This window comes from Periplaneta americana, chromosome 16 (genome assembly GCF_040183065.1).
Source record: "Periplaneta americana isolate PAMFEO1 chromosome 16, P.americana_PAMFEO1_priV1, whole genome shotgun sequence".
Lineage (NCBI taxonomy): Eukaryota > Metazoa > Arthropoda > Insecta > Blattodea > Blattidae > Periplaneta > Periplaneta americana.
In genome coordinates, this window is record NC_091132.1 from 44,952,786 (window position 1) to 44,980,129 (window position 27,344).

At 34.3% G+C, this 27,344-nt stretch overlaps 1 protein-coding gene across 1 annotated transcript; it reads right to left on the minus strand.

The window, feature by feature from the left end:
• Window positions 1-719: 719 nt before the first annotated feature.
• On the minus strand, window positions 720-27,344 carry LOC138716192 (cuticle protein 19-like). Its single transcript, XM_069849030.1, has 3 exons — window positions 27,211-27,344; window positions 3,845-3,976; window positions 720-1,239 (listed from the first exon to the last, which is right to left on the minus strand). Exons 1-3 carry the CDS (start codon window positions 27,223-27,225, stop codon window positions 1,012-1,014), a joined length of 375 nt encoding a protein of 124 aa, XP_069705131.1. The 5' UTR covers window positions 27,226-27,344; the 3' UTR covers window positions 720-1,011.

Sequence of the window (27,344 nt, forward strand, 5' to 3'; positions counted from 1 at the left end):
CCTTCTGCCACGTGAATCATACCCCTTAGCGGTCGTGAGTCGATGCAGCTATACTGTTTTCGCTGTAAGAAAAATCCTAACGTAAACATAAGCACGTTGCTGTCATACCCGTGATTGGCTCCCAGTCGAAACACTCACATGACGCAGGAAAATATAGTTCGTATTTGGAAACCACAATCTTGTATTATTTGAAAATAAAAAAAAAAGAATTTTATTTGTTTAATACGATGAAACATATAACTTCACTCATATGTAAAACGCTGTGTAAAAGAAAAGCTACTTTTATATTTTGTTATGTACTATGAACGCGGATGAATACCAACAGTAATACCGAGGTAGTCTGTTCTTGTAACAAGCTGGCGTCACTTGATCTCGTAGTTGTTCACGTAAACACATGGTGCTGAAGTATGGGTTCTGTATCCTCAACTGTCCATTGTGAAGACATAAGACTTAAAAATAATTTAATTGCAGTAATTATAAAGTAAATGTTTCCTAAGCAAACGAATGCATAGTAGTGAGGTTAGGCCTACTTGACGATTAACGGGAAATGCTTAACATGAAACAGAATGTACAACAGTAGGCGGGAACACGTACTGAGAATCTATGGCGCCAAATAGTGTCCAATGAAGCCTCACTTCAGTCACGTGTTATTGTTTACATTATGATTTTTCTTACAGCGAAAAGATTATAGCAATACATCCGCACTGATAGGCTCCGCCCATTCACTTGTCAGAGGCTCCACTCAAATGCGTCGACTTACTCTATAGATTCCGGAAATGTAGTGTAATTACTATATTTTTCATTAATAATTATACAGTAATATTATAGTCTATTGTAGGCCTAAGCTGTATTATGACAATAAATACTGTACATGAATATAACGAGAAGTTTGTGAAGGAGTGCAGTCTCAGAATATGGAGAAGAGTACGGATGCATCATAATGGAATGGTTATGTCTAACAAGAGGGAAATGACAGTAAGATATAAATGAAGTAGGTTTAACCCTTAGCACTTAATGGTGTTTGTGGATAGGGTGAACCGCGTGGCCGACCCTCTCAACCTTGGCGTGGAATCCGGAGTGTTTGTCGGCGGTGTAATGGACGATGCGGGTAGTGTGGTCAGGCTCAACCAGCTTGTAGTATCCTGTCACCTTGTGGCCGTCACGCTTCTCATGCTGTTCCTTGATGTCGTGGGTGTGTTCGTCCTTAACTCCGTACTTGAACTCGTACTTAGGGTGAGACTAGAAGCATATAATTCACCAGTAAATCATTTTCCGTGTGAACATTTTACTTTTTGAAAATACTAAACTATAGCTAATTGAATGTATTAACAATTTCATACAATATGTGATAATATGTTTATGAGTAGGCTTCGTATTCCAGCTACCTAAAGACTGAAGTTAAAGACACATTGGGTATATATATTACAGTACGCCGAATACAGGTAATGCAACGGATAAGGATATAAACAAACAGATCTTCGCTTCGTGTTCGTGGAGTAGAGTCAACTCCCGGCATTCTGAAACTGTAGGCCTACTAGTAAACACATGCTTGAGCCGTGATGTTCATTTTCATTGTGATCTTTACAGTGAATAATAACGTGCATTCGTAAGTTACGGAACTTGAACACATGCGGATGTCACTTGAAATGATTTTATATTGCAAGAAATTCTTTCAATAACACATGACGTTATTGGTGCATGATTTAGTACAAGAATTTCTATTGTCTGATATGTTTTCATGTTTTATTAGGATATTGCATATTTCGCTCATCACTGAAAACCCACTAATTTACTACATATTTTTCTAGAAATCCCCACAAGTGTAGATTATTTAATTTATTAATTGGGATATTGGCACTGAACATCATGTTGGGCTACACAAATCCACGCTGAAAGTGGAATTAATATCGTAATAATATTCAGATTTTGATGGTACTGGTCCCTTTGGATTAGGCCTATGTTCGACACAATTTCGTTCCTTTTGATATAATTATAGTGTCTTTCAGTGCACTGTTTTTGTCACTTTTAGGTATATTTTACACAATGTATATATGCAATGTTATCTATATTGACAATGAAAATATTAGTTCAAATATCCGCAACTGTGCCTTGCAATATTACACGCTTGAGCGTCTTACCTAAGGCATTTTACCTCTGCAATGAACCTTTAATCAGCCACAAAGATGTAGTTATTTAAATAATACGACTAGTAAGAGCAATGATCGATAAGACTACTCACTATGACTGCGTCCCGGCTTCGACTTATTATAGCGAAAGGCAGAGCGTGCATAACTATTTTGTATATCTGTTCTGTGACGTCACATATACTTCGAATCAAGCAACTTCATTCCAGCTTGTAGGTAGCTGAATTACAAAAGCCTATTTATGATTATCTGCCCTTCAGAGTTTCTCATAGGTCTGTCGAGTATCTTATTTTATACTAATTTTCTATCGTAGACAGAAATGTCACTAGACACTAAGGTTGCCAGGTATCACGTATTGTAGGGGATGTCCCGTATATGAGGCTTCAAAAACTTGTCCCGTACGAAATTCATATGGGACACCAAAATGGAAATTTCTGTGCTAGCTTTGAAGGTTTCTCTGTAGATTTTACGGCGACATTACTTCAATTCAAACTACAATTTCAATTTTTCATTTTATTTTAATTTTATTTAAAGAAAATTTTTGTCTTTTTACTTCACTGCAAATTTTCATGATCTTAAAATTGTAAATCATTTCCTACTGTAAATTTAAACTTATGTAAACCATCTTCTTGTGAGGCGTTTCAATGTCACAACTTAAATGTTACAATTTAACATTCCTTGTGTTTGGCAACATCACCTAGTTGAGGAAGTATAAATATTAATTAATTGTTGTTGAAATGTATGTTGTATGTGTGGAGAGGTGAAAAATGTTTCAAAGCAAACAGTGTTTTTCCTTCGCATGAAAAATAGAGAACATGTTTCATTTAGAAATATATATAGCATTATTTACTATTTTATATAAACAAAACATTTGCAGTTACCTCATTAATCTCTCTTCTAAATTGTATTATGAAAATAAACTAATGGTTGCTAATATAAGATTTCCAATGATGCAAGGCTAAGATATTTTTTAATATTTTCAAGGGAAAAATTGTTCCGGGGCCGGGTATCGATCCCGGAACCTCTGGTTGAACGTACCAGCGCTCTCCCAACTGAGCTAACCGGGAACTCCACCCGACACCGTCTCAACTTTTCCCTTTATATCCACACAACTTTCGTGGGCTGACGAAACGCCAGAGTCCCACATCGAGTGCACACAAACTCTGTGTGACTTGGAATTGTGGTTTTCTGTTAACGTACACAGTGACGTATATATTATGCAAATCTAATCTTTCAGGTGAAGCTTCCTGTAAAGCAGATTTGAATAATTTCAAGGGAAAAATTGTTCCGGGGCCGGGTATACGTTCAATCAGAGGTCCCGGGATCGATACTCGGCCCCGGAATAATTTTTCCCTTGAAATTATTCAAATCTGCTTTACAGGAAGCTTCACCTGAAAGATTAGATTTGCATAAGATATTTTTGTCCTTATAAGGTACTGTGCATAACGTGATTGTATGCTCTGAGATTGCGCTCACAGATTTCTCGTTCTCTCTCTTAGACGTTCTTCGTATTTTCCTCGAGTTAAATGTTGCAACTGTCCCTTATTTGCATTCTGAAAACCTGTCAGTTCTACTAGACACCTTGAGGAATGCATAACACCATTGTGCATTTTTGAATAACTCAGTTTTAAGACTAACTTCAGAGTAAGAACAATCTATATCATCTTGGAAATTCACTGTATATTATAACCCTGACTTACATGGTGATGTTCTTCAACCTCGACCTCGTGATGATGATGCTGCTCTACTGGAATCTCAATAGGAATAGCGATTTCATGATGATGGTGCTGGGCAAGGGAGATTGCTACCAGCGTGGCGAGGACTACCGCGACCTGAAATAAATCAGGAACTGTAGTACAGCCCAGCTCATCATCATGCTGTTGCTAGTCACATTTCTAGCATAAGGCTGTCTTAATGTCATTTCGCATATAGCCACTTAGCACTTTCGACTGTAACTGTTTCACGAACGAAACTGTTCCAAAATAACAGTTTCAAAGATAACAGTTTCATAAGAATATGTTTATACAGGGACATCATTTTATTTTTACTAACATTTTTAATATTAACCTGTCTATACCTTTAGAGAACCGGAAACAGTTTGCTATCCCCTTCCACGACTGGAGTTCGATGATACTGGCGTAAAACACAAACAAATCACTCTACTAGGTATAGGAAGGAAGAAAAGTAGTTCATCCATTTACGTAAACTAGGAAATATCGCAATTTTGAGTTTCATAATTTTCATTAGGTTTTTGTTTAATCAAAGTACAATACTGTATTAAGAATAAGTGTTTTTACTCACGAACTGAGTTATCCATGCGAACGTACTCATTATGCAGTGTATATTATACTGTCTACAGCACATTAGCGTACAATATAGAGAAAGAAGTTAAATTGAAAAATAATCATAATATGAATATTTAAACACAAGTTTGAAAATGGTGGCCGTTCATTTCGATACAGGCTTCAGTTCTTTTGTGCATATTATCGCACTATAGACTACTGCATCTAATTCCAATTGCCAGTTTCGTCCTTCGTACTAGTAACTCATGTTGAAATACTTCTGTACCTACTCTACGTACTGTAACTTCAATCTTCACTTCTGCCGGACCCGAAAATATAAAATTACTCAGACATGCTATCTACTGTCCGTCCAAGTGGTTATGCCGCAGGATTGTAGAAAAGGGGGAAATCACGTGACAGTTAATTACTTAACGAGGCCATTTTATTTAAGGTAAATTAAACAGCTGTATAATATTACGTAAAGGTCCAATTCCAAACAGAAATTAATGTTTTCAGAAAAGAACTAAGACAGCCCAGCTATTACAGAGGGACGAGCAGAAGCAGGTGGGAGAAATCGGGATGCGACGTAGACAAACGGACAGTACCTGTGCGAAAATATGATTCAATATTGAAAGGTCTTTCGTCACTGGAAAACGCGAACATATTTCTGGAACGTACTATACTCAGTAACTCAGTACTGCTTACTATCTGCGGTCTTGGTTCTGTGTGGAGTTGGAACATCATTAGTAGAAGGGGTGGGAGTGAAGTACATTCAAAAATTCAGGTACAATAAAAATTGAAGTAAAAATAAAATGATGTCCCTGTATAACTAGAACGTCTTTGGTTTACAACATCAGTGCCAACTATTCCAACTCTTTGAACCTCTCATCTGCTTCGGGAACATGTTTCAAGGCCCTTGAATCGTCTTTAAATTACCTGTTCAGTGTATTATGACAACGAAAGATAGTTTTCGTAGGTTAGTATTAAGGGTACAGTAAATAACTACAATTCAAAATAAATCGATTTTAGTAAAATAACGCATATAACCCTAGGAGAGTTTAATAACGATGACATCAGCCGATGATATTTTTCGCGGTATATTAATAATTAACACTATGTCAGGGCACTATGAACATATTCTCCATCAACGTACAGCTAATAATTAGGAGATTTATTAGGGAATTTCGTACAATTAAATTGCGCGATCCTACATAGGCTACTGTTGCACGAAGGCCGTGTGGAACATGGATATTATATTATCTACTTTCGATTGGAGGTCAATGATAGCGCTACACGTGGCCTTTGCAAACAACAAAGAAGAGGAAAACTGTTTAGAAACTGAACTGTTTATCTGTTGGAACCATGTGGAACGTTCAAGTTATCACTGGAGCAGTGTAACACTCTTTGGAACAGTTGGAACAGTTTATATCACGAAACTGTTTCGATACGAAAAGGCAGAGTCCATTAATTAATTCATTCATTCATTCATTCAATCTGGTGGAGTTAAGGCCGTCAGAGCTTGTCTACCACACCACCACAATACAAATAGACATATACAAAAACAAATGCAGAGAGAAGTAAAAAAGAAATAAAATTACAAATACAGAAAGCACTAAATAATGCAAACATGCAAAGAAGTGGAGAACAAAACAATGCAAGTAGAAAGATAAGATCACAATGTCCACAAAAAGTACTAATGCAATATATTGACTGCGTAATATATTAGTGAAGTCACATTAAGACTTGTCCAGCGCTTTCATCTGTCAGCTTTGTTAGTGCTCTCATGATTAGGTTGTCTCCGGAGCGGTTGTTTGCGCGCTTTCAATCGGAGACCTCCGGTTACCTCCGATTGATGCCGCGCAGGTTGTATATGTGCTGTGGCGCAGACATACACTTTCCGCTGAGCATTCCTTTAATCGGATCAGGTAGTGATTCGAGTCCGCTGACGTCCGCGTGTCTTTTAAAATAAGTTGTAATTTGTTGTTTATTCTTTCTTTTATGTTAATCTCTCTTTTTCTTCGGCTTTTTTTTTTCTTGTTTTGCTTGAAGTTCTACATTAGCTGACAGATTTTTTTCTAGTTTTGAAATTCATAGTATATGTGGGAAGGCGTATTAGTTTTATGTCATTGATCAACTTAATAACATTCAATCTAACTGCAAAATTAAACCAGAAGTAAAGCTATTCAGTAGCTAATGTAAACGTTTATACTGTAGTTCTCCTAGAAACTCTCGTTTAATCACAAACAGTGTTTGTCAATTATTATTCTAATCGGTTTAGTTTAACGTAAAATATACTAAGGGAGCTTTAGAATGTAACAAAAGAAACGTGGGCTATCAATGGGTTAAAGTTTACTGTCCAACATAATATATTCAGATTCTTTACCGGACAGGATTGTGATTATTGTGTTAAAGGGTGTCAGTATTTGAACTGCCTCTTCTAAAACGCGCCACTCTTTCTCTGTAATAAAAATATAAGCGGATATCAACTTAAGGATAATTGTAATTATATTATTAGGCCTACCACTTGTTTCTTTAGTTTCATTCAGAAACTCAATATTTTAATCCAAACAGTAAAATATAACTCAAGTTGTCTAAACAGCAAAATATAACTCAAGTCGTCTTTTAAATATGTTTTTTATTGCCTCGAAAGTTACGTTTTAGAGAAATTTCAAGACATTTTCCTGTACTGTGGGCCTTTGGGAACAATAGCACTAAAACAATTTCAAAAGAAATCGTATCAAATGTTTTGCGTAATTGATTTCATCAATTTCGCGATTGTGCGATCGCTTCAAATAGCCTAACAAATTCGAAGTTCCACCACCCTTAAAGTAAATTCGCCCACAAAGTTTACAGAGTACGACTTTATTATTACCTTCAACTAAATTAAAGAATTTTCATGCGACGGATATCCGATTTGGTGCCATTTTATTCCACTCAAAACTACCGTCAGTCCGTACGCGCCGGTCGTCCTTGAGCTAACTGTCGCTTCGCTCCGAACCACCGCGTCCCTCCGTAGTCCCCTGTTCCACCTACGGTAGTACCGGAGATCACCGGTGAAGAGCTTTATTAGTAATCTCCGATTCCTCCGCGGTAGTAGTCACTCCGATGAGCAGCACTGAGCTTTGTGGATAGATACTGGGAGGCCAGAGAAAGAATGCAGCAGTGCTGACATCCCTTCTTCGTAGTTTCACTTTGTACATTGTTCGCTTTATTTTGTTTTCCATCTTTCATTCTGGTTTCAATAGCCATTGTACGGCCAATGACTCCAGTCAAATGCCACTGAATTTAATTAAGAACGTATATATTAGTGATTAAGAAAATGACAAAACATCTAGAAATAAGTAACTGACTGCACACATATCAAGAGAAACAAAACAGTAACAATTTCGAAACATTTGCAATAAGTTAGAATATTCAGTTTACTGCATTGCATTCTGCGCAGTAATAAGATGCTTAATAAGCTTGTTTTTGAATACTGTTAAATTACGACAATATCTGATGTCACTGGGTAGGGTATTCCACAATCGCGATAGCGAGATTGTGTATGATGATGAATACGATGATGTCTTACATGTTGATATGGCTAGTATGCGACTATTTTGCGTGCGTGTGTAGAGAATGTGATACGATGATAGGTAACTGAATCGGGAGGCAGGTTACGTAGATGTAGAAGTGTGAAGGACTTGGAAAAGGAGAACAAAGGAATGAAAATTTCTACTCTTATTTAACCGTAGCCACTTTAGAGTTTTAAAAGATAGGGTAATGTGGTCAGCAGACATCGCAGACGAAGCGAACACAAGAAATATGAACACTTCGTAATCTTTGCGACTGGTTGACATTGAAGTCAATCTCTAGAAGATTACAATAATCAAAGTGAGATATTACTAGTGTTTCCACTAGTATTATTTTTAGTGACAGCAGGTTCGAATGCTATTTAAGGAATGTAATATGAAAAGCACTTCTTTGATAATACGAGTTACATGTTGTTCCAGTTTAAATGCGCATCGAAGTAAACTTCAAGGTTTTTTACACAGAAAGCGAAAGGGATTATTGTGTCAAAAAGCTTATAAATCTGAGAAAAAATAATGAAGTCTTTTCCAGTAAAATGTCTAAGAATTTTCCGAATCCGATTACCAGCCCCTTCTTAGTAGCAAATCTTAACTGATTGAAAAGCTACTTAAAGATTAATTTATTATGACCAAAAATTAATCTTTACGTAGATTCTTTCCCTAACAGTGCATATTGGAAGTAAATACCGAAAAGACAAAGTAAATGATTATGTCTTGTGACCAGAATATTGCACGAAATGGAAATAAAAAAATTGGAGATTTATCCTTCGAAGAGGTGGAAAAATTCAAATATCTTGGAGCAACAGTAACAAATATAAATGACACTCGGGAGGAAATTAAAGGCAAAATAAATATGGGAAATGCCTGTTGTTATTCGGTTCAGAAGCTTTTGTCATTTAGTCTGCTCTCAAAAAATCTGAAAGTTAGAATTTATAAAACAGTTATATTACCGGTTGTTCTGTATGGTTGTGCAACTTGGACTCTCACTCTGAGAGAGGAACAGAGATTAAGGGTGTTTGAGAATAAGGTTCTTAGGAAAATATTTGGGGCTAAGAGGGATGAAGTTACAGGAGAATGGAGAAAGTTACACAACACAGAACTGCACGCATTGTATTCTTCATCTGACATAATTAGGAACATTAAATCCAGACGTTTGAGATGGGCAGGCTATGTAGCATGTATGGGCGAATCCAGAAATGCATATAGAGTGTTAGTTGGGAGGCCGGAGGGAAAAAGACCTTTGGGGAGGCCGAGACGTAGATGGGAGGATAATATTAGAATGGATTTGAGGGAGGTGGGATGTGATGATAGAGACCGAATTAATCTTGCTCAGGATAGGGACCGATGGCGGGCTTATGTGAGAGCGGCAATGAACCTCCGGGTTCCTTAAAAGCCATTTGTAAGTAAGTAAGTAACAGTGCATATTAGGCCTACTGTGGAATCCCGGCCACCAAGTCACTCAATTGAGTGCGCTCCTTGTGTAATGGCAATTGACTTAATATATGTCAACATTATATATATGTCGAACTTGGAGTCAGGTCACAAGAGGAAAAACACTAAAGGAGAGAGATTCGATCCGGTGTTGTGGATTAAACTTCGGCGTAGCTCAGTAGTTAGAGCACTTGGTACGTAGAACCAAAGACCCTGGTTCGATCCCCGGCGCCGAAGCTAATTTTTCTCCTCTAATAATCATTGATTGAAAAGCTGTTTGATATCTCTCACTGAAATCCAGTCAACATCTGCTTGTGGCCCGTATCTGATCTTAATAATTCCTCTTCTTTTATTATTACGAACATTTCTGTCAATACTTTTGAGTTATAATTAGTCTCCAAGTACTTGCTCCTATGGGACTTGCACAGAGCTTCATCGTAAGCTTTTGCAAATCGGAAGCTCGCCTGTTTGATCCCCATAGGCCAGGTATGCTCATTCTCTGACTCCCGATTACTCACAACCTTCGAATGTAGAGCGTGCTGTTCCTCGTTCGAAGCTCGACGGATGGCTGCGGAAGGCAATTCAAGTACTTAGTAAACGCACGAACAGTGCGGGACAATGACACAGTCAAAACCTTCTGTAAGTAAACGATCATTCCGTACAGTGTGGGAGGAAGACTATTTTTGTTGTGTAAACGTAAAGTGTTTACTATGTTGTAAGGTATTGTCAGGAATACTACTGAGCAACATAAAACATTATGCGCTCTGCCATCCAGAACATGCCGAAATGACAGGGAAGCTGTTTTCTGTAATATGTATTCATATATCAATATTATTATTATTATTATTATTATTATTATTATTATTATTATTATTATTATTACAATTATTATTACTATTATTATTATTATTATTATTATTATTATTATTATTATTATTATTATTACAATTATTGTTATTGTGGTGATTTTATTCCAGCAGAAATACATGTTACGATATAAAATAATTTTTCAGGGATGCAACGTGCACTACAGTTTCAAGAATTGAAAGCATTTCATGATAGGCCAAACACTGAAGAGAGACCAACAATTCAGAGTCTATGTTTAGGAGCAAGTTGTGTAGTATGTTGGTAATTAGCTAAGGCACTAAAAACTGTTCACGGATGGTGAACTTGTAAAGAAATCTATGGCGCCTAAACAAAATATAGTTAATTACATCTCTGTACTGGGACAGCTCAAATGTGAATTCACAGAACATAGATTTAATGATTTTAGACGTATGGAAAGTGATATTAATCGTTTTGTTAATACTTTCATATAAATTTAGTACAATCCGTGAGAGTGCAGTTCTAGGACGAGTTAATTGAATTCCAGAGTCACGTAGAATTCAGAACTAAATGCGGAGAATATGACTTGCCAAGCATAGAAGTATTAAAAAATGAACAAAACGCAATATCCCAAGGTGAGCTTATTCGCTGTCACTACAAATACAGTAGCCTATGTGAGCAAACAATTATTTTCGAGAATGGAGGTTGCTAAATCCAAAAATTCAAACATAGATCCCGATTAACAGATGAGAATCGTTTGTGCAATGCAGTAAATTCGTTGGAAAGAGATTTCCGGTTACTTGCAGAAAAGAATAGGCCTGCACATGTTGAATGTGGAATATGAAAATAACATTATCTATGATATAATAGTATCATAACTATACAAAATATAATAAATAATGTAATAACTGAATATTTCCTTTTTAAAATTCAGTTTATCATCCGTATTTGTAAGACAGTGAGAGCGATGTCACTGGCGTTGCGGAGCCCAGTCCGTACACAGTGTGTGTTATGCAGTGCAGCATCATCCGTGTAATCGGAGCCTTTACAATTTTGAGCATACCTGCCATAAGCTATCAGTGAGTTTTCTTTCAGGACAAAAACAGCAAGCACGCAAGTCTAGCATCCATGGACTTCACTTCATTAATGTTAATTGTCTTTCAAGATGGGGAACCTCATCGTCCCGTTACCTTGTAGACTTTCGTCTGTGTCTGTAATAAGCAGGCTTCGAGACTTCGGACCCAATAGAGCAGTTCAGTGGGAAATCCGCATAACGGCGTACTGAGTATAGTGGTAAAGCGTACAGTGGTTGGGGTACTGTAGAATGAATGCCAATAAATATGCAAAGAAAAACGCTCTGAATTTTAAGGTTCTGACGAATAATTTGGTTTTCATACAAACCTATTTTCAAACTGTGTCTGAAACTATTACACGGTTAGAAAAGTCAGAGCAAGAGATGCCGGAAGCCCTCAAATTAATTTAGAAAATGACGCAGAGAATTAATGAGACACCAAATACACCGGTTACTGAACGTGTAAAACAGAAGTGGAAATCAATTTTACGTAAAAATAACGGATATGGAACATTGTGTAACATAAACAGTAAATTAGTGAGCGTAGAGTCACCCGAGAATAAAGGACTGTGTCTTAGAGACTGCAATGATGTTAGGTTTTTTCGTTTTGCTCCTATCACGTGATGCGACGTAGAGCGCAGCTTTCTACTTGGCAGATAACTGAAAAAGATTTACGTTTGAGACACTGAAAATGTATTTTGTAGTAGGTACATTGCAATTCGGTACTGTAACTGCACTTCCTAGAGACGACCAATAGGATAAATGAAAAAATTAAAATTGCTACATGCTTATTTCCACCATTAACAATGTGTATAATTAAACACAAATGCTTATAAAAGACAGGAGAATAAATGCTTTTCACATTCTTTTGAAATTGTCATTGTGTAATGTATATTTCCTTTCAGAATGTACATGTGTGTGTTTCCCCATACTACCGTACTTCGCTCTAAATAGCAACGTTGTTACCTCAACACATCTCTACCTACCTGCAGCAAGTCAACAACCTATAGTGCATGCATAGTAAACTTATTGTATCGGGTCCAAAGTTTCGAAGCCTGGTAATAAGCTTAAATTAAAAAAAAAAAACTGCATTTATTTTTGTTAGCATTCCTTTACATAACTTAATAATAAATAGGTCTCGAGTCTTAGAAGTTAATATTGTATACATAACCCTCTTATTATAATTTTAAGTACCCAGTATTAATTATATCAACATTAAGATCGACTGAATGCCAGCTGCGAATTTCAGTCACGACAAAAATAACAAAAGACGGCAGGTTTATGAATGGAGTTAAGGGAAAGTAATTCGTACCTGAGATAATAGGCCCAGTGGAAATGGATTTCACCTATATTTCAGCAGTAAATTGTTGTTCAGAAAAAAGCCCCTCTGACTGGAGGGCATGCTGGACAACGTCTCCAACAAGTCAGGGCACTTAACTAACAGTTCCACTCTTACTTGTTGTGTAGCGTGCACGTACTTTCTAAATTGATAATCATTTAATAACTCTCATAACACAATTCATACAATCACCCATTGAAACTAATTGCTGACGTGATATCTGGCTTTAGTGCGAACAAGAGGGGGTCGGTCTATTAAAACGAATGTTATATACGTTGCAAGAAAAATAAAATATTAATCCAGTTCTTAACCCTTAAATTGACAATGTATCCTATACGATACAACAGGTTAATAGGCTATCTATATATATAATTTGAACTGGTAATGGAAATTACGGGAAAACGGCTGAACAGATTTTAATGAGTGACCCCTCATTTGCATGCCTGGCATTCAAAGTTTTTCGGAAAAGTAGTAGTTTTCAGTGAAATGTCAATTTTCATACATAATTTTCCTATTTTCCAAAATCCATCTGTTGTCAGTTTTGAGAACTAATTTTATTGAAACACGGCCGATATGATTGAATTTCAGAACAAAACACACTATAATAAACAACGAAGGCCATGACCTGCAGGATTTCCGACATATAAGGAGCTCAATTCAATTTGTTATTAAAAACTGATTCTGCAGTGTATAATTTTCTGAGTACAGCTGTGTATTGGATATTCAAATCTACGAAACCTGAGGTGGTTTGATGACATTATTACCATTATAAATTAAATATTATTATAGTTAATATCATGATGCATCTATTTTTCATTAATTGTACATAATATTGATACTATATTGATGACATGAAAGTGAAACGTTTTGAGGTTATGTAAGTAAATGTAGAGAATATCTTAATTTAGATCTTCATTTCTGTAATTTACTGAATGACTGCTATATATATAACTACAAAATTTAAGTAAGATAATAATATTGTTATTAAAAATCAAATATTTTTATACTTATTAACCCAGTGGGGTTGGGTCTTTTTCATATACTTAATGGCGGTGTAGTGTAGATATTGATATGTGTCATTGTGTTCAGTATTGGCTCGAGAGAGCGCAAAAATTACAGTTCCTAAGGAAAGATAAAAAGGTATTACTTACTGATAAAATAAGAGGCCTAGAAAATTTTGTATTCTCCAGATCATTTCAGCAAGATCTCTTAGTAGGATAAAATGATTTTATGCTCTACATTTCAAGTTCTACATGCAGCAGCTATACGAAAATGCTATTGTTCGAAAGCTTAGCAAACCTGACATTTTTTTTTAACTTTTGCCTACAATACACAATGACCTGAAATAGCTACTACTATCGTCCTGACATTGATACTTGCATTTTCGCGTTGAAACTCAAAAACTAAAGTTGGATAGGTTCAAGAAAAAGTATTTGGCCTAAAAAAATTCACTCAGAGGGAGTATGTTTCATTATTATGGAAGCAAATAAATATCAACTATTCTTCATTGAAAATAAATCTGAAAAATGTTTATTTGAACGTCTAATGAACTTAGTTTGCAGCAGCATTTGCTGCACAAGCCACTAGTATGCTATAATTTTAATAGAACAATAGAAAAAAAATTGGTAGGAAAATTAAATTTCACAATACTATAATATTGTACAACATATAAAATATGGACATTGCGATAGTTGTTTTCTTTACAGTCCGACACGGTATAATAAACTAGTGTGAGAAATGAAGTTTTGCCAATTTAAGGGTTAATACAATTTTTCCTTCACAATTTATTTTAAGGGATACTGGGACATAGTTTTGTAACTTTTAAAACTTTTGGTTAATTTATTTCAAATTCGGCGGGTTTTTTTCTGTCTGTACATTTTAGTAACAGTGCCAAATTCCATCAAACTTCATTCATTAGTTCCTTATATATTAATTTTCACTTATTTTAATGGTATTAAATTATGCGTAAATTCGAAACATCCCTGATGACTTCAGAATAGTTTTTGCTTTTTTGAAGGACTTACATTTCATGATAAAGAGAACTGAGAATGGATTTTTAAATTTGAGAATTGGTTCATGAAATAAACATTTTCTTACAAATCGTAATTTCTGCTTCATAATTTTCTTTAATTTTTTTAAGTTAAAAATTCATAACATGAAAAGTTTTCAGTAAAGAGCTGATTCCATGCACAGCTTTGTGCTGAGCTATTCTTACAAACTTTCATGTAAATCGGAGCAAATGGAAACCGGTAGGAACTTTATTATTGACCAAAAACATAGTTTTGATAAAACTTCATTTTTAGTGGGTGTGGTAGGTTTAAGAAAAGCTCAGCTTGGGATTTTAAAAATGGTCGCCAGATCTTTAAAAGTAGTAGGTGGGATCTAAAATATAGGAGAGTGTGTTAAAGAAATGTATAAAATAATTATTTATGTAAAAAATATACATTTATTTAATTTTACGATTTTGGCCAAATATTTAGTCCTAGTGTCCCTTAAGTGATTAAAAGTATTATTTCAGAGTATTTCGGTTAATTACAATTCAATTCCTTACTTGAGAATGGAGAAAGAATGCCATAAGAATTATTTTGAGCTATGGCGAATAAATTTTCAGATTTTCAAGTCGCTAGTTCAACAAGGTGTAGCATTTACGGTACAGCAAGTCCAATATGAGTCCCGCGCCGTAGCTGCGTGGTATAAGGCTAGTGGTACGGATTGTGCGCTGATTCTAGTCTTCATGTTGGAAGAAAATTTCTCACCAATATTGGCCAGTTATGGGACCGTTACCCATCTAGTATCTTGGTGAATTTACGGATCTAAAATGTGTAGCAAAATCTGGTCTCTTAAGCGGACTGGAAGCATCATTATTCAGACCACACGTTACCCCACTACTGCTTGGATGATCGTGTACCTCTGCTTAGGCGTATGGACATGAGGCTAGTATTCGACTGGTCGGCATTGGCCCCTTATTATCTGTGGAGACATGAATTATTAAGACCGATATCTGTATACCGAAATGAAGTATGGATAAATCATGAAGAAGACGACTTAAAAAAAAATTAAGAAAATTCACGAAAAAAACTCTTCTTTTTTACTGACTTTGATCACTGAAAAAGATGAGAAAAATTCTGAAGGCCTGAAAAGTTTCAGAATTTATACAAATGTTTCAAGCGAATTGGGAATGACTTTTTGCACCACGTGGCGTAATATATGGTGGTTAATGGTGGTACTGGCGATGGTGATAATGATGATAGTGATTATTAATTATTTGAATAATTTCTTACATTCTTCATAACACAGAAATTTGACATACTCGAGTTTTAAAAGGAAATATAATCCAGATAATTATTTGACATTTAAATGTTAATCTAAATGTTTTTTTTATTTTATTCTCATTGCATATTAGTACCTGTACGCTGTAAAATTATATTCCATTTTACAAGGTATGTAATTTAGAACTATGCTTAAGTACAAACTATAATTATATAGGTCACCGCTGTGAAGTAAAGGTTAGCATGTCTTACTGTCAAACTAGCTAGCCTCGGTTTAAATCCTGCTTGAGAAAAGTTCCATCAACCAATTGAAGTAGAATTACTGGGTAACTTTCGTCGTTGAACCTGTAATTACGCTTCTCCTCTTTCATCATCTTCTCCTTTTCTTTTCCTGAACCCCGTGGTATGTGGTCATTAGTTACTGGTGGTAGTGCTATGTACCGCGGACTCTCCCCTGGAGCTCGTGGTAGCTTGTGGAACCGGGAATTGAGAGACCGCTGTGATGCCTATATGGAAAGGTAACAAAGATTCTTCATACTGAAGGGAGCTCGGGGGCGGCCCGCAGAGAAATATATACTGCAGGGGGTCTTATGTATTTACATCATTCCATTGCGGGTGGTAGGCCTACAATGGGCCCACATAATCGGCCTACGTGCGAGGGCAGTCTCCAGCCCGTTCACCGTAACCCAAAGAGGACAAATAGATAATGATATAGACAGTTATAAATAGATTAGCAGTATCTCTGATGAAGTAAATGTAATTTGAAGTTGGGGTCACATCAACTGTATAATTATAAATTCAACAATCGAGTATTAGAATGTGTTAAAATACAACCAATCAGAGCCATCTATCACTGCAATATTTTCGATGTCATAATGTTACTTTTTTGTCGCTGATGTTTCGCAATTGTTTCCACAGATCACTGAAAAACACTACAACATAATTTTGTTTATCAATGAACTCATAAATAATCGATCAACATCAATTTCTTCGGCATTAAATACAGCTAATAAATTTACTATTACATAATGCCACTTCCATATTTTTACATATAATTAAATATTTTCATCTCTTAAAATCCAATTCTCATTATTAGAAAAAGGAATAATTTCATTATTCTGTTGTTTCAGTCAGTCATCAGTATTTAAGTATTTAACACCAGATGACTCTAGTCGTATTTATAGATCAATATTTTCAGTCTTTCATTATGAATGCGAATGAAATACGATACAAGTAAATATATAGTATGTCTTATTATAGTTATATACAGTATATATATATATATATATATATATATATATATATTCACTTTATTATTTACTTATTATTCTATTCACGAATTGTCATTAAATATCACGCGAGGTTTTCATCCGATTTGTATAAATTCATTACTAGATAACAACCTGTTGTGATATTACCTGTGACTATTTCGTTCATATGACGTCATTCCATTTTCGATCAATGAAGTGCAATTAAATTTTGAATTCCAACCAACCATAGTCATACATCGCGATAATTTTTGCAGCTCGATTTATCACTGTCAATTTATCACATGGTCGTTCTTTTGTTTACTCAGTATCACCAACAATTTCCCCGTAAATCGATGACTATGAATCCATTGTACTATATAAAGTGTGAAATTCTACTTCCACATCTACATATTCATCTTCTAATTCCATGTCCATTCTATCTAAAGAAAATGACACTCTTTCATAACAATAGTTCATTTAATTAATGTATTAATCAGGTTATTATTTTGTAATTACATTGTAAAAAGTTTAAATTAAAGCAGATATTGAAAATTAATTTCTGTTATAATAACAAGAGAAAAGCGCAGTGCATGTAATTAAATTTGATAAATCTGTATTTCGCATTTCTCAATTGGCATTACTGAATAACATCCAATTTCTTTATTGCAGTAATCGATATTCATCTATTTCAACTTCGCAATGTCTGAATAGGTTAAGTATTCATAAATATACAATTATTAACATTTTTGTGAGCGAATTTTAGGGATATATTATTTACATTTTTATTTTATTCATGAAATAGTGCTAATTAATATCACTCGAGATCTGAGATTTCCCAGAAATTTCAGACCTCTTAGACCTCTTGTGACAGTAATATAGATAATATTTTATACCTATTAATATTTACTCTAGTGAAATAACAGAAATGTTGCAATTATTTTAATTCAGGAATTATTTCTGAGAGGAATGAGTAAACTTATACATTATGTGTAATTGATGTTTCATATTTAGGTAATTAATTTCACTGACTACATAATTTCTATAATATGATAGACAAACGGTGGCAATTTCACCTCTCTGCCTTAGATAGATCCAGAGAGAATCGGATAAATGTTAAAGAAAACAGTAGCCCTTTGTTGAAACGTACCGTTTTCTATTGTAACCATTCTGAAAGTCAACCAGGTGCATATTCAGGATTATTTTCTTACTGTTATAACAATGCAGCCAAATTATGAAATGGTGTTTCAGCTACAAAATTAAAAGAAGCAAGACCTCTACGGAAAATTATTTTGAAAACATCTTTCACATAACGAAAATTTGTGATTTTCGTACCAATAATACTAGGTAACAGGATGCATTTTTTATGTATCAAAGTTACCCACCACTGACAATATATAATATGTATATGTCAGTTTGTTCAGAAACCTTGACCGAATATTTTTTTTATTATGGTCCAAAAAAGCAATATTTAGGCACTCACCAAAGCCGGCTGAATTCTTTGAAGATCAGTCTATTATATCTAACAAAATTAAAGTATTTTTTCAAGCATTTAAATTTTGTTTAATTTAAGAAAATATTAATGATCTCTCAATCTGTCCAAAGACATAAAACAAGGCATTGTGTAAAAATTCTAATGATTTTACGTTAACAGTGTTAAAATAATTTGCGATGAGAAAGGAAAAACCGTGGAAACTCTTATGTAATTTCAATTGTTCTTTGACAATATTTATTTGTGCCTTTCTACGTTTTAAAATTATATGTCACGGCCTTAATCTCATGTTGTTACTGAGTTTGTTTGATTGATATTTTATCGTGCGAGAAATCTAATATTAAAATTAGATTAGTGAAACTTCTTGTTCGTATATGGCGACAAAGGACGCATTTTATGAGATTTGTTGCCAGAAGGCACAAATTTACAATCTCTCTCGCAAACGCCGAACCGCAGGAGGTCCCCAAACAGTGAAAGGTGAAAGTAATAAGGCACAAAATTCGTATGCATGCGTGAATTACGTAATTTGTCGTTCTGCTCACAATTTCAACCATGATTATTACGTAACTCGAAGATTTGAAAGCTCTGTTATATTTCTGTTCCATTTATTTGTAAAGAAAGGACAGTTAGGAAAACAGATCCATTATCGTAAGTATATTTGTTTAGTTTGGATTTCTGTTTCATAATATTAATCTCAATTTAAAATCTATGTATGTATGTATATATATATATAAAATTTGAACTGGTAATGAAAATTACGGGAAAACGGCTGAACGGATTTTAATGAGTGACCCCTCATTTTCATGCCTGGTATCCAAAGTTTTTCGGAAAAGTAGTAGTTTTCAGTGAAACGTCAATTTTCCTACATAATTTTCCTATTTTCCAAAATCCATGTGTTGTCAGTTTTGAGAACTAATTTTATTGAATCACAGCCGACTTGATTGAATTTCAGAACAAAACACACACTACAATAAAGAATAGGCTATTACACGAAGGCCATGATCTGCAGGATTGCTGACATATTTAGAGCTCAATTCAATTTGTTATTAAAAACTGATTTTGCGGTGTATAATTTTCTGAGTACAGCTGTGTATTGGATATTCAAATCTACGAAACTTGAGGTGGTTTGATGACATTATTACCATTAGAAATTAAATATTATTATAGTTAATATCATGATGTATCTATTTTTCATTAATTGTACATAATATTGATGCTATATTGATGACATGAAAGTGAAACGTTTTGTGGTTATGTAAGTAAATGTAGAGAATATCTTAATTTAGACCTTCATTTCTATAATTTACTGAGTGGCTGCTATATGTAACTACAAAACTTAAGTAAGATAATAATATTGTTATTAAAAATCAAATATTTTTATACTTATTAACCCAGTGGGGTTGGGTCTTTTTCATATACTTAATGGCGGTGTAGTGTAGATATTGATATGTGTCATTGTCTTCAGTATTGGCTCGAGAGAGCCCAAAAATTACAGTTCCTAAGGAAAGATCAAAAGGTATTACTTACCGATAAAATAAGAAGCCTAGAAAATTTTGTATTCTCCAGATCATTTCAGCAAGATCTCTTAGTAGAATAAAATGATTTTACGCTCTACATTTCAAGTTCTACATGTAGCAGCTATACGAAAATGCTATTGTTCGAAAGCTTAGCAGACCTGACATTTTTTTAACTTTTGCCTACAATCCACAATGACCTGAAATAACTACTGGTATCGTCCTGACATTGATACTTGCGTTTTCGCGTTGAAACTCAAAAACTGAAGTTGGATAGGTTCAAGAAAAAGTATTTGGCTAAAAAAATCCATTCAGAGGGAGTATGTTTCATTATTATGTATATGGAAGCACATAACTATCAAAAAGACAATTATTCTTCATTGAAAATAAATCTGAAAATTTTTTATTTGAACGTCTAACGAACTTAGTTTGCAGCAGTATTTGCTGCACAAGCCACTAGTCATATATAATTTGATACTCTTGTAAACGTTTATGATATCTAGGAATAAAATTGTAACATCCTCGTACTTTATATCACTATAAGCACCACACCTCTGTTTGAGTTTCTGACTGATACATCTGTTATCAGGCAATAACGTTTCTTATAGAAGTATTATTATTAAAATTAATGAGTGTCTATTGCAAATAACATTGGTCAACAAAATTGAACTTATTTTTTGTTAACAAAACATTCTTATAGCATTTTTCGTGCTGATTTCAGATCTGTTTTCAAAACTTTTGTATCACCCAAGGTTTTTGAGTAATTGTATGAAATGTACTTCATACTTTTCTAGTATTGATACCTTGTAACATTTTACCTAAAATCATATTTATTTACTTAAAATGTTTGTGAAATAGATTTTAAGCTATACTTCGTTTGAGAAACCTCTCTTTTGAGTGTCCAGCAGTATTCTGGATAATATTTGGGCTCCATTTTTCCTGATAGCGCCTTGCCATTTCAGAAAAATACTGATTAAAACGCTCCCCATGTTCGTCGCTCACTACCCGAACGTTTTGAGGAAAGAAAATATAGATGAGAATCCAAGAAGTTATTTTGAGAGATACATGACACCCCATCACGTTATAGTTCTGAATCAGCTCGCTGACAAGTTCTCTGTAATCTTCTAATCTGTGATTCCTAGAAAGATCCTTAGGTTCCGGGCATATCATTGAAACTGGAAAAGGTATATGACGGGATTCTTTTAGCCAACCAGTTAATATAATTACATGGAACACAAAAGATTTCAGAGGCCCAATTCCTGTCCTCATCTATTTTGCAATCAAAATAACACTCGTAAGCTATTTTAACAAGTGTAGTAAAATTCACCTACGTGCTTTCAAAGTTAATTAACCACAAACGTAGGGGAGAGTCAGGTAGTATCGGACATCGGGTAATATCGGACAGAGAGTTTCTTTCATCTACCACACGATGATAGTACCTGATTGACATGGTTACGTTTCTGTGATGTCGCATAGAGAAACGTAACCATGTCATTCAGGTGCTACCATATGGTGATAGATGAAAGAAACGCACTGTCCGATATTACCCGATGTCCGATACTACCCGACTCTCCCCTATGAAATATTTAGATCATTTTGTTTCTATTATCATGTTAAGGACTGTATAGCAATAAAAATAAACCAATTTTTCTAAAATTACAAAAACATGGTGGCTGGTAGAAAAATTCTGACTTCATTTTTGGAATCAGCAAATAACATTACATAAGAAACAGTAGAAATTGTACATTTAACAAAATCACTGTTGACCAATGATAATTACTGAAGCTGCTTAAAATATAAATTTCCAAATTTTCAGCTGCGTACTCTATCAAAATACCACAATACACACTCAGATAACATAAATACAACCACAGACATCCGCCCTCTAAACGACTCTGCGAGATGGTGCATCTCACTGTAATGTGTGTCAGAGGAAGAACACTAAAATTGTTGCATACATCTCAAGTCTGATTAGTTAAATACCGTACGTTACTGGTCAGCGATATATGCAATGGAGTGGCAAAGAAACTGGCCAACCTACACAATTATCTCCTGGTTTAGTTCCCTCATGAGTGATGCCTTATTGGTGTCTTCAGACTGCTGACTGAACAAAAATATAAGCACCGTATGATGTTGTTAGGCATACTGGTCTATAATATTTACTTTTGAGTCAACTGTGTTGATCATACATATAAGGGGACACTGGGGCTGAGTTTTGAAACTTTTAAGGGTTTTGATTTTTTTTCAAATTCGGCGTGTTTGTAGTGTCTCTACGTTTAAATAACAGTACCAAATTTCATCAAATTTCATTCTTTAGTTTCTTAGATATTAATTTTTACGTAGGGTAAAGTTGCCTAATTCTGTGATACCCCTAATTTCGTGATAGGTTTTTTTCACTGAATGTCATGGGATTGGGTATCTTGCTAGGAAGTTCACCGATGTCTCAAAAGTAGGCGAAAGATGCACTCTTTCAAGATAGATGTCTGTCGCTATGGTCGAACGACAAAGTTTTGACTGACATTCCATTTTAATGAAGTATCACGGAATTAGGTGTATCACGGAATTAGGCTACTTTACCCTACTTTAAAGCTATTGAATTATGCTTAAATTCAAAACATTCCTGACGGCTTCAGAATTGTTTTCCTTTTAAAACTCCTCTGTGAAGGACTTACATTTCATGATAAAAAAAACTGCGCATGGATTTTTAAATTTGAGCATTGTTTCAGGTGAAATAAAAATTTTCTTACAAAGCATAATTTTTTATTGATAATTTTCTTTAATTTTTAGTAGTTAAAAATTCCTGTCATGAAAAGTTTTCAGTAAAGAACTGATTGTATGCACAGCTTTGTGTGTTGCAATATACCGAGCATTGTTACAAAGTCTCATGTAAATCAGCGCAAATGGAAGTCGCTAGGAACTTTATTACTGACCAAGAAACGTAGTTTTGAGAAAAAGCAATTTTTAAAATGGTCGCCAGGTCTTTGAAAGTAGTAGACGGGAGCTAAATATAGGACGGAATGTTAAACGAAATTATAAGTTAATTATTTATGTAAAAGACAAAAATATTTAAGTTATATTTACGATTTTTGACCAAAAATTCAGTCGTAGTGTCTCTTAAATTCAATTTTCTTTCACAGTTATCGAGTTATGTCTGCAAAAATTCTCTCATTACCATGCCTAACTCCTAAATGGAGGAGTTTGGGTGAATGGCGTAAAGTCAAGTATTCACAATTAAATAAAGAAATATTCAGAGAGATTATATAGAATCGAAATTATTGCTAGGTGATAGGAAATTCAACTTTCCTTATAAAACAAGACAGACTTATTTCGTAATATACTAAACAGGGAAGCTGCAATCGGGCGGAAACCGATGTAAGGTAGCGGGGAATGGGAATGTTTATTTCACTACCACACCCACAACCACTTTGCACAGGGATCACCTAAACGTGGACCGTTTCCTCTATGCGATTTCGACTCCTTTCACTTTATGGGTTCTGACTAACCATTTCTGGCGACGTGACTAAAGAATTTTTCCTTACATATCGAGCTAAAACTGGGAGCGGTACATTTCCCCATTTGAGAGGTAGCGACCCTCAGTTACATTACTGAGATTGTGATAGGTCTTAGAATTATATGATTTTTGTGACTCATTAAGCAGATTTTGTATTTGTGAATCGTAGAATGACGTCATGGATTTTGCGTCATAATTAGCAGGAAGGAGTTATATCGTTATACGTCACTGTTTACAAAGCCATTTGAATTCTACTACTTTAATTTGGAACCAGCTATAAAACGTTTTCTGTTTTGTGTTATTTTGTGTTATTTTTATTTTAGTTTTCTTCTTTTTGTATAATTTTTTTCTTCTGTGATATAGTCATTTTAATTGTTTTTATTTTATATGTAACTTTTCGTGTAATTCAGTGTTATTGATTAGTTTCTCCACTGCTGATTTCAAATTTTTATACACGTAGACTACATAATATTTCTGATGGTGTGGAAAAGAAGGCGTCATGGCCGTAACTCTACAAACAGTGTGTTAATTAAGTATGGAATATTGCTAATAACTCTTTATATATTCATTTTATGGAAAAATACAAAAAACAAAAGTTGTTGGAGATATCTAACTAAAACGTTTGGCTCTGGTCTCACAGAAATATTGATTCATGTACAGGATGTGGCAAAACATGTTTTTTTAAAATGACATCCTATATTAAAAACTACATATTTCAAATCTCCATTCCATTTTACATACAAATAAAAACTTGACTCAGCATAAACGATGAATATTCTCTTCTAAATGTTATTTTTTTCTGTTTATTTCTATTATTGTATTTGTATTCCTGGTGTTGTGGAAGAGAAGGCCTGATGGCCTTAACTAGACCAGAATAAATAAATAAATAAATAAATAAATGGTTCTTTCAAATGCTTTGATATGTAACACTAAATGTGTGCATTCATATAGAGTAGGCCATGAAACAAACAAAACAGTAACATAACTGTTCCAGAGAATGTTTAAAATTATGGTTCTTTCAAGCTCAGGAATGAAAAGGAGTCATTGTTCATTTATGTTATAGTTTTGTTTGTTTCATGGCCTACTCCATTATGAATACACACATTTATTTTGTGTTACATATCGAAGTGTTTGAAAGAACCATAATTTTAAACATTCTCTGAAACAGTTATGTTATTGCTTTGTTTGTTTCATGACCTACTCCATATGCATACACACATTTATTTTGTGTTACATTATCAAAGCCTTGTAGAGAACCATAACATTTAAATGGAGTATTCATAATTTATGCAAAGTCAAACTTCTATTTCTATGTAAAAATTGAATGGAGATTTCAAATATGTAAAATTTATTATAGGGTGCCATTTAAAAAAGTGTTGTTTTTTGCCACATCCTGTATATAAATCAATATTTTTGTGAGACCACAGTCATAAGTTTTAGTTAGATATCTCCAACAACTTTTGGTTTTGGTATTTTTTCATAAAATGAATATATAAATAGTTATTAGCATTATTCCATACTTAATTAACACACTGTAGAGTTAATAAACAGTAGAATGATTATTGTTAGGTGTGTTCCTGATTGTTATCCATAAGAATGAACTGCGTTGAGATTTGCTTACATTAAATGTTAAGTCACTTGGATTTTACTTGGTATAGATGACACTCCGCAGTGCAGGTTATATCCATTATCTCTTAACAGTAAAGTAAAAATGTAATCTAGAAGAATTCTGCCCTTTCAAGAAGACACGTTATATTTTCGTTAACACAGTAAAATGATCTAATCGAGTAAACAGAATCGTAATACTGTAAATTTTACAAATACACTGTTTAACTCAGGTGCTAATAACAGTAAAAGTAGCATTTAATATCATTCGCTCTTGCGAATTATTTGAATTGTGCTTTAAAGTTTTGATCTGAATGAAGGGGGGGGGGAGAGCAACCTTGAATTGGTCAGTGGTTGAGCTCTTTGGACTTTTTCCATTGCAAATTTTCAAAATTGTAGCACAACGTTCCGTAGAGTGGATCTCTCTTCGTCGTCAGGTGAAAACCTACTGTGGGGATCGTTACAAACAGCTAGCCTGTCTGACTGATCGACGACCTCATGTCGGTGCGAAATATAATGATATATAAAAAGAAATATACATTTAAAATTTTAATCAACTGGGATTTAACTAGTACTGAATATTTAAAGTATGTATTTATTTGAACCCAACTCAAACTAATGACGGTTATTTGCGCCCTTGAATTAAAGTCAGTAACTAATAACTTTTAAATACACATAAGCATTAAAAGACAACACAAATTAAAAACGTTGTCAGACTAAAAACATTAAAGATAGATCACTTTAACGAGGTCAATATAAATAAACTTTTCTCAAATATAAAACAAATATTAAACCACTCCAAAAAAGGCTTAAACTATAACAAAAAGTCCCCAGATGTAAAGTGTCTGGCGATTTTAAATATTGATAGCCACTAAAAATAATATATTTGCATATAAAAGTCCGAAGGTAAATTCCGATAATCTTATACTACTGTACTGCTATTCATTATGTTATTCCAACTAATGAATAGCAGTACTTTAATATGTGCTATTATGGTACAGTGACGTCACATGTAATTTGCGTATTATAATATGGTCGAATAAGAATTAATATTAAGAGAAGTAAAATAGGCCTATATCTACAAAACAAGAACGTCAGACTTTTTAACAATTATTTAGCTAGGCTATAAAAGAATTGTTATAATAAAAGATGCATCTGGAAGCGACACATTTTCTTAAATTCATTAATGACTCCATCTGCACTGATTGATGGAAAGCAGTCTACTAAACAGAGGAGGGAAAGTCAGGTTTGTTCGAATACACACTAGGTATAGCGATCCGGAGGAGTTAAGGCCGGTTCACAATAAACTGGGAACGGAAACGGCAACGAGAACGAGAACGGAAATAATGTTAAAATAAATGTATTTAAATGTGAACGTTCACAATAGTTCATTGTCAATCCTCACATTTAAATACATTTATTTTAACAATATTTCCGTTCTCGTTCTCGTTGCCGTTTCCGTTCCCGGTTTATTGTGAACCAGCCTTTAGTCTCAGACTATAAATATTGGTTTAAAAAAAATTGGGTTATCTAAGGAATATTTTTGTTTGAGTGTGGTAAATTGTTTAGGCTTTTTACAATATACGAATTTTTAAGAGTCCACAGGTTCTTTACATGGTTCCTAGACACCCATATCTAAGCCTTTGCCTAGAAAGTCATTGTATGACAATCTTAGAGGATGAATTTTTATTTTATAAATCAGTATAAATAGAGATATGAAATAATAGACTATTTATTTCTTCTCAGTTACATCAGTTTTATACGTGTTGTTATTCATGTTACAGCCTTAGACAGGTTTCCGATATAGTTGATTTTCAGGTTCAAACGAAGCAAGAAACGTCAGTAGATTAGTCTTCAGTATAAAAATGACAAGTTTAAATTACTTACAAGCTATTTAAACCCTTTCTTACCTTAAGGAATGCCATCTTCACTTGCAGCTGAGCTGTGTTCGCAGTGATTGTTGCTGGTGATCTGTGTTTGATTGACCAAAGTTTTTCGCTTTTATATATATTGACATTCTCCAAGACGGGGGAGGAAGTGCACT

Coding starts and splice junctions, on each gene's coding strand:
- LOC138716192 (XM_069849030.1), bottom strand. Junction 1,240..3,844: donor AGGTTGAAGAACATCACCAT/GTAAGTCAGGGT, acceptor ATATGCTTCTAG/TCTCACCCTAAGTACGAGTT.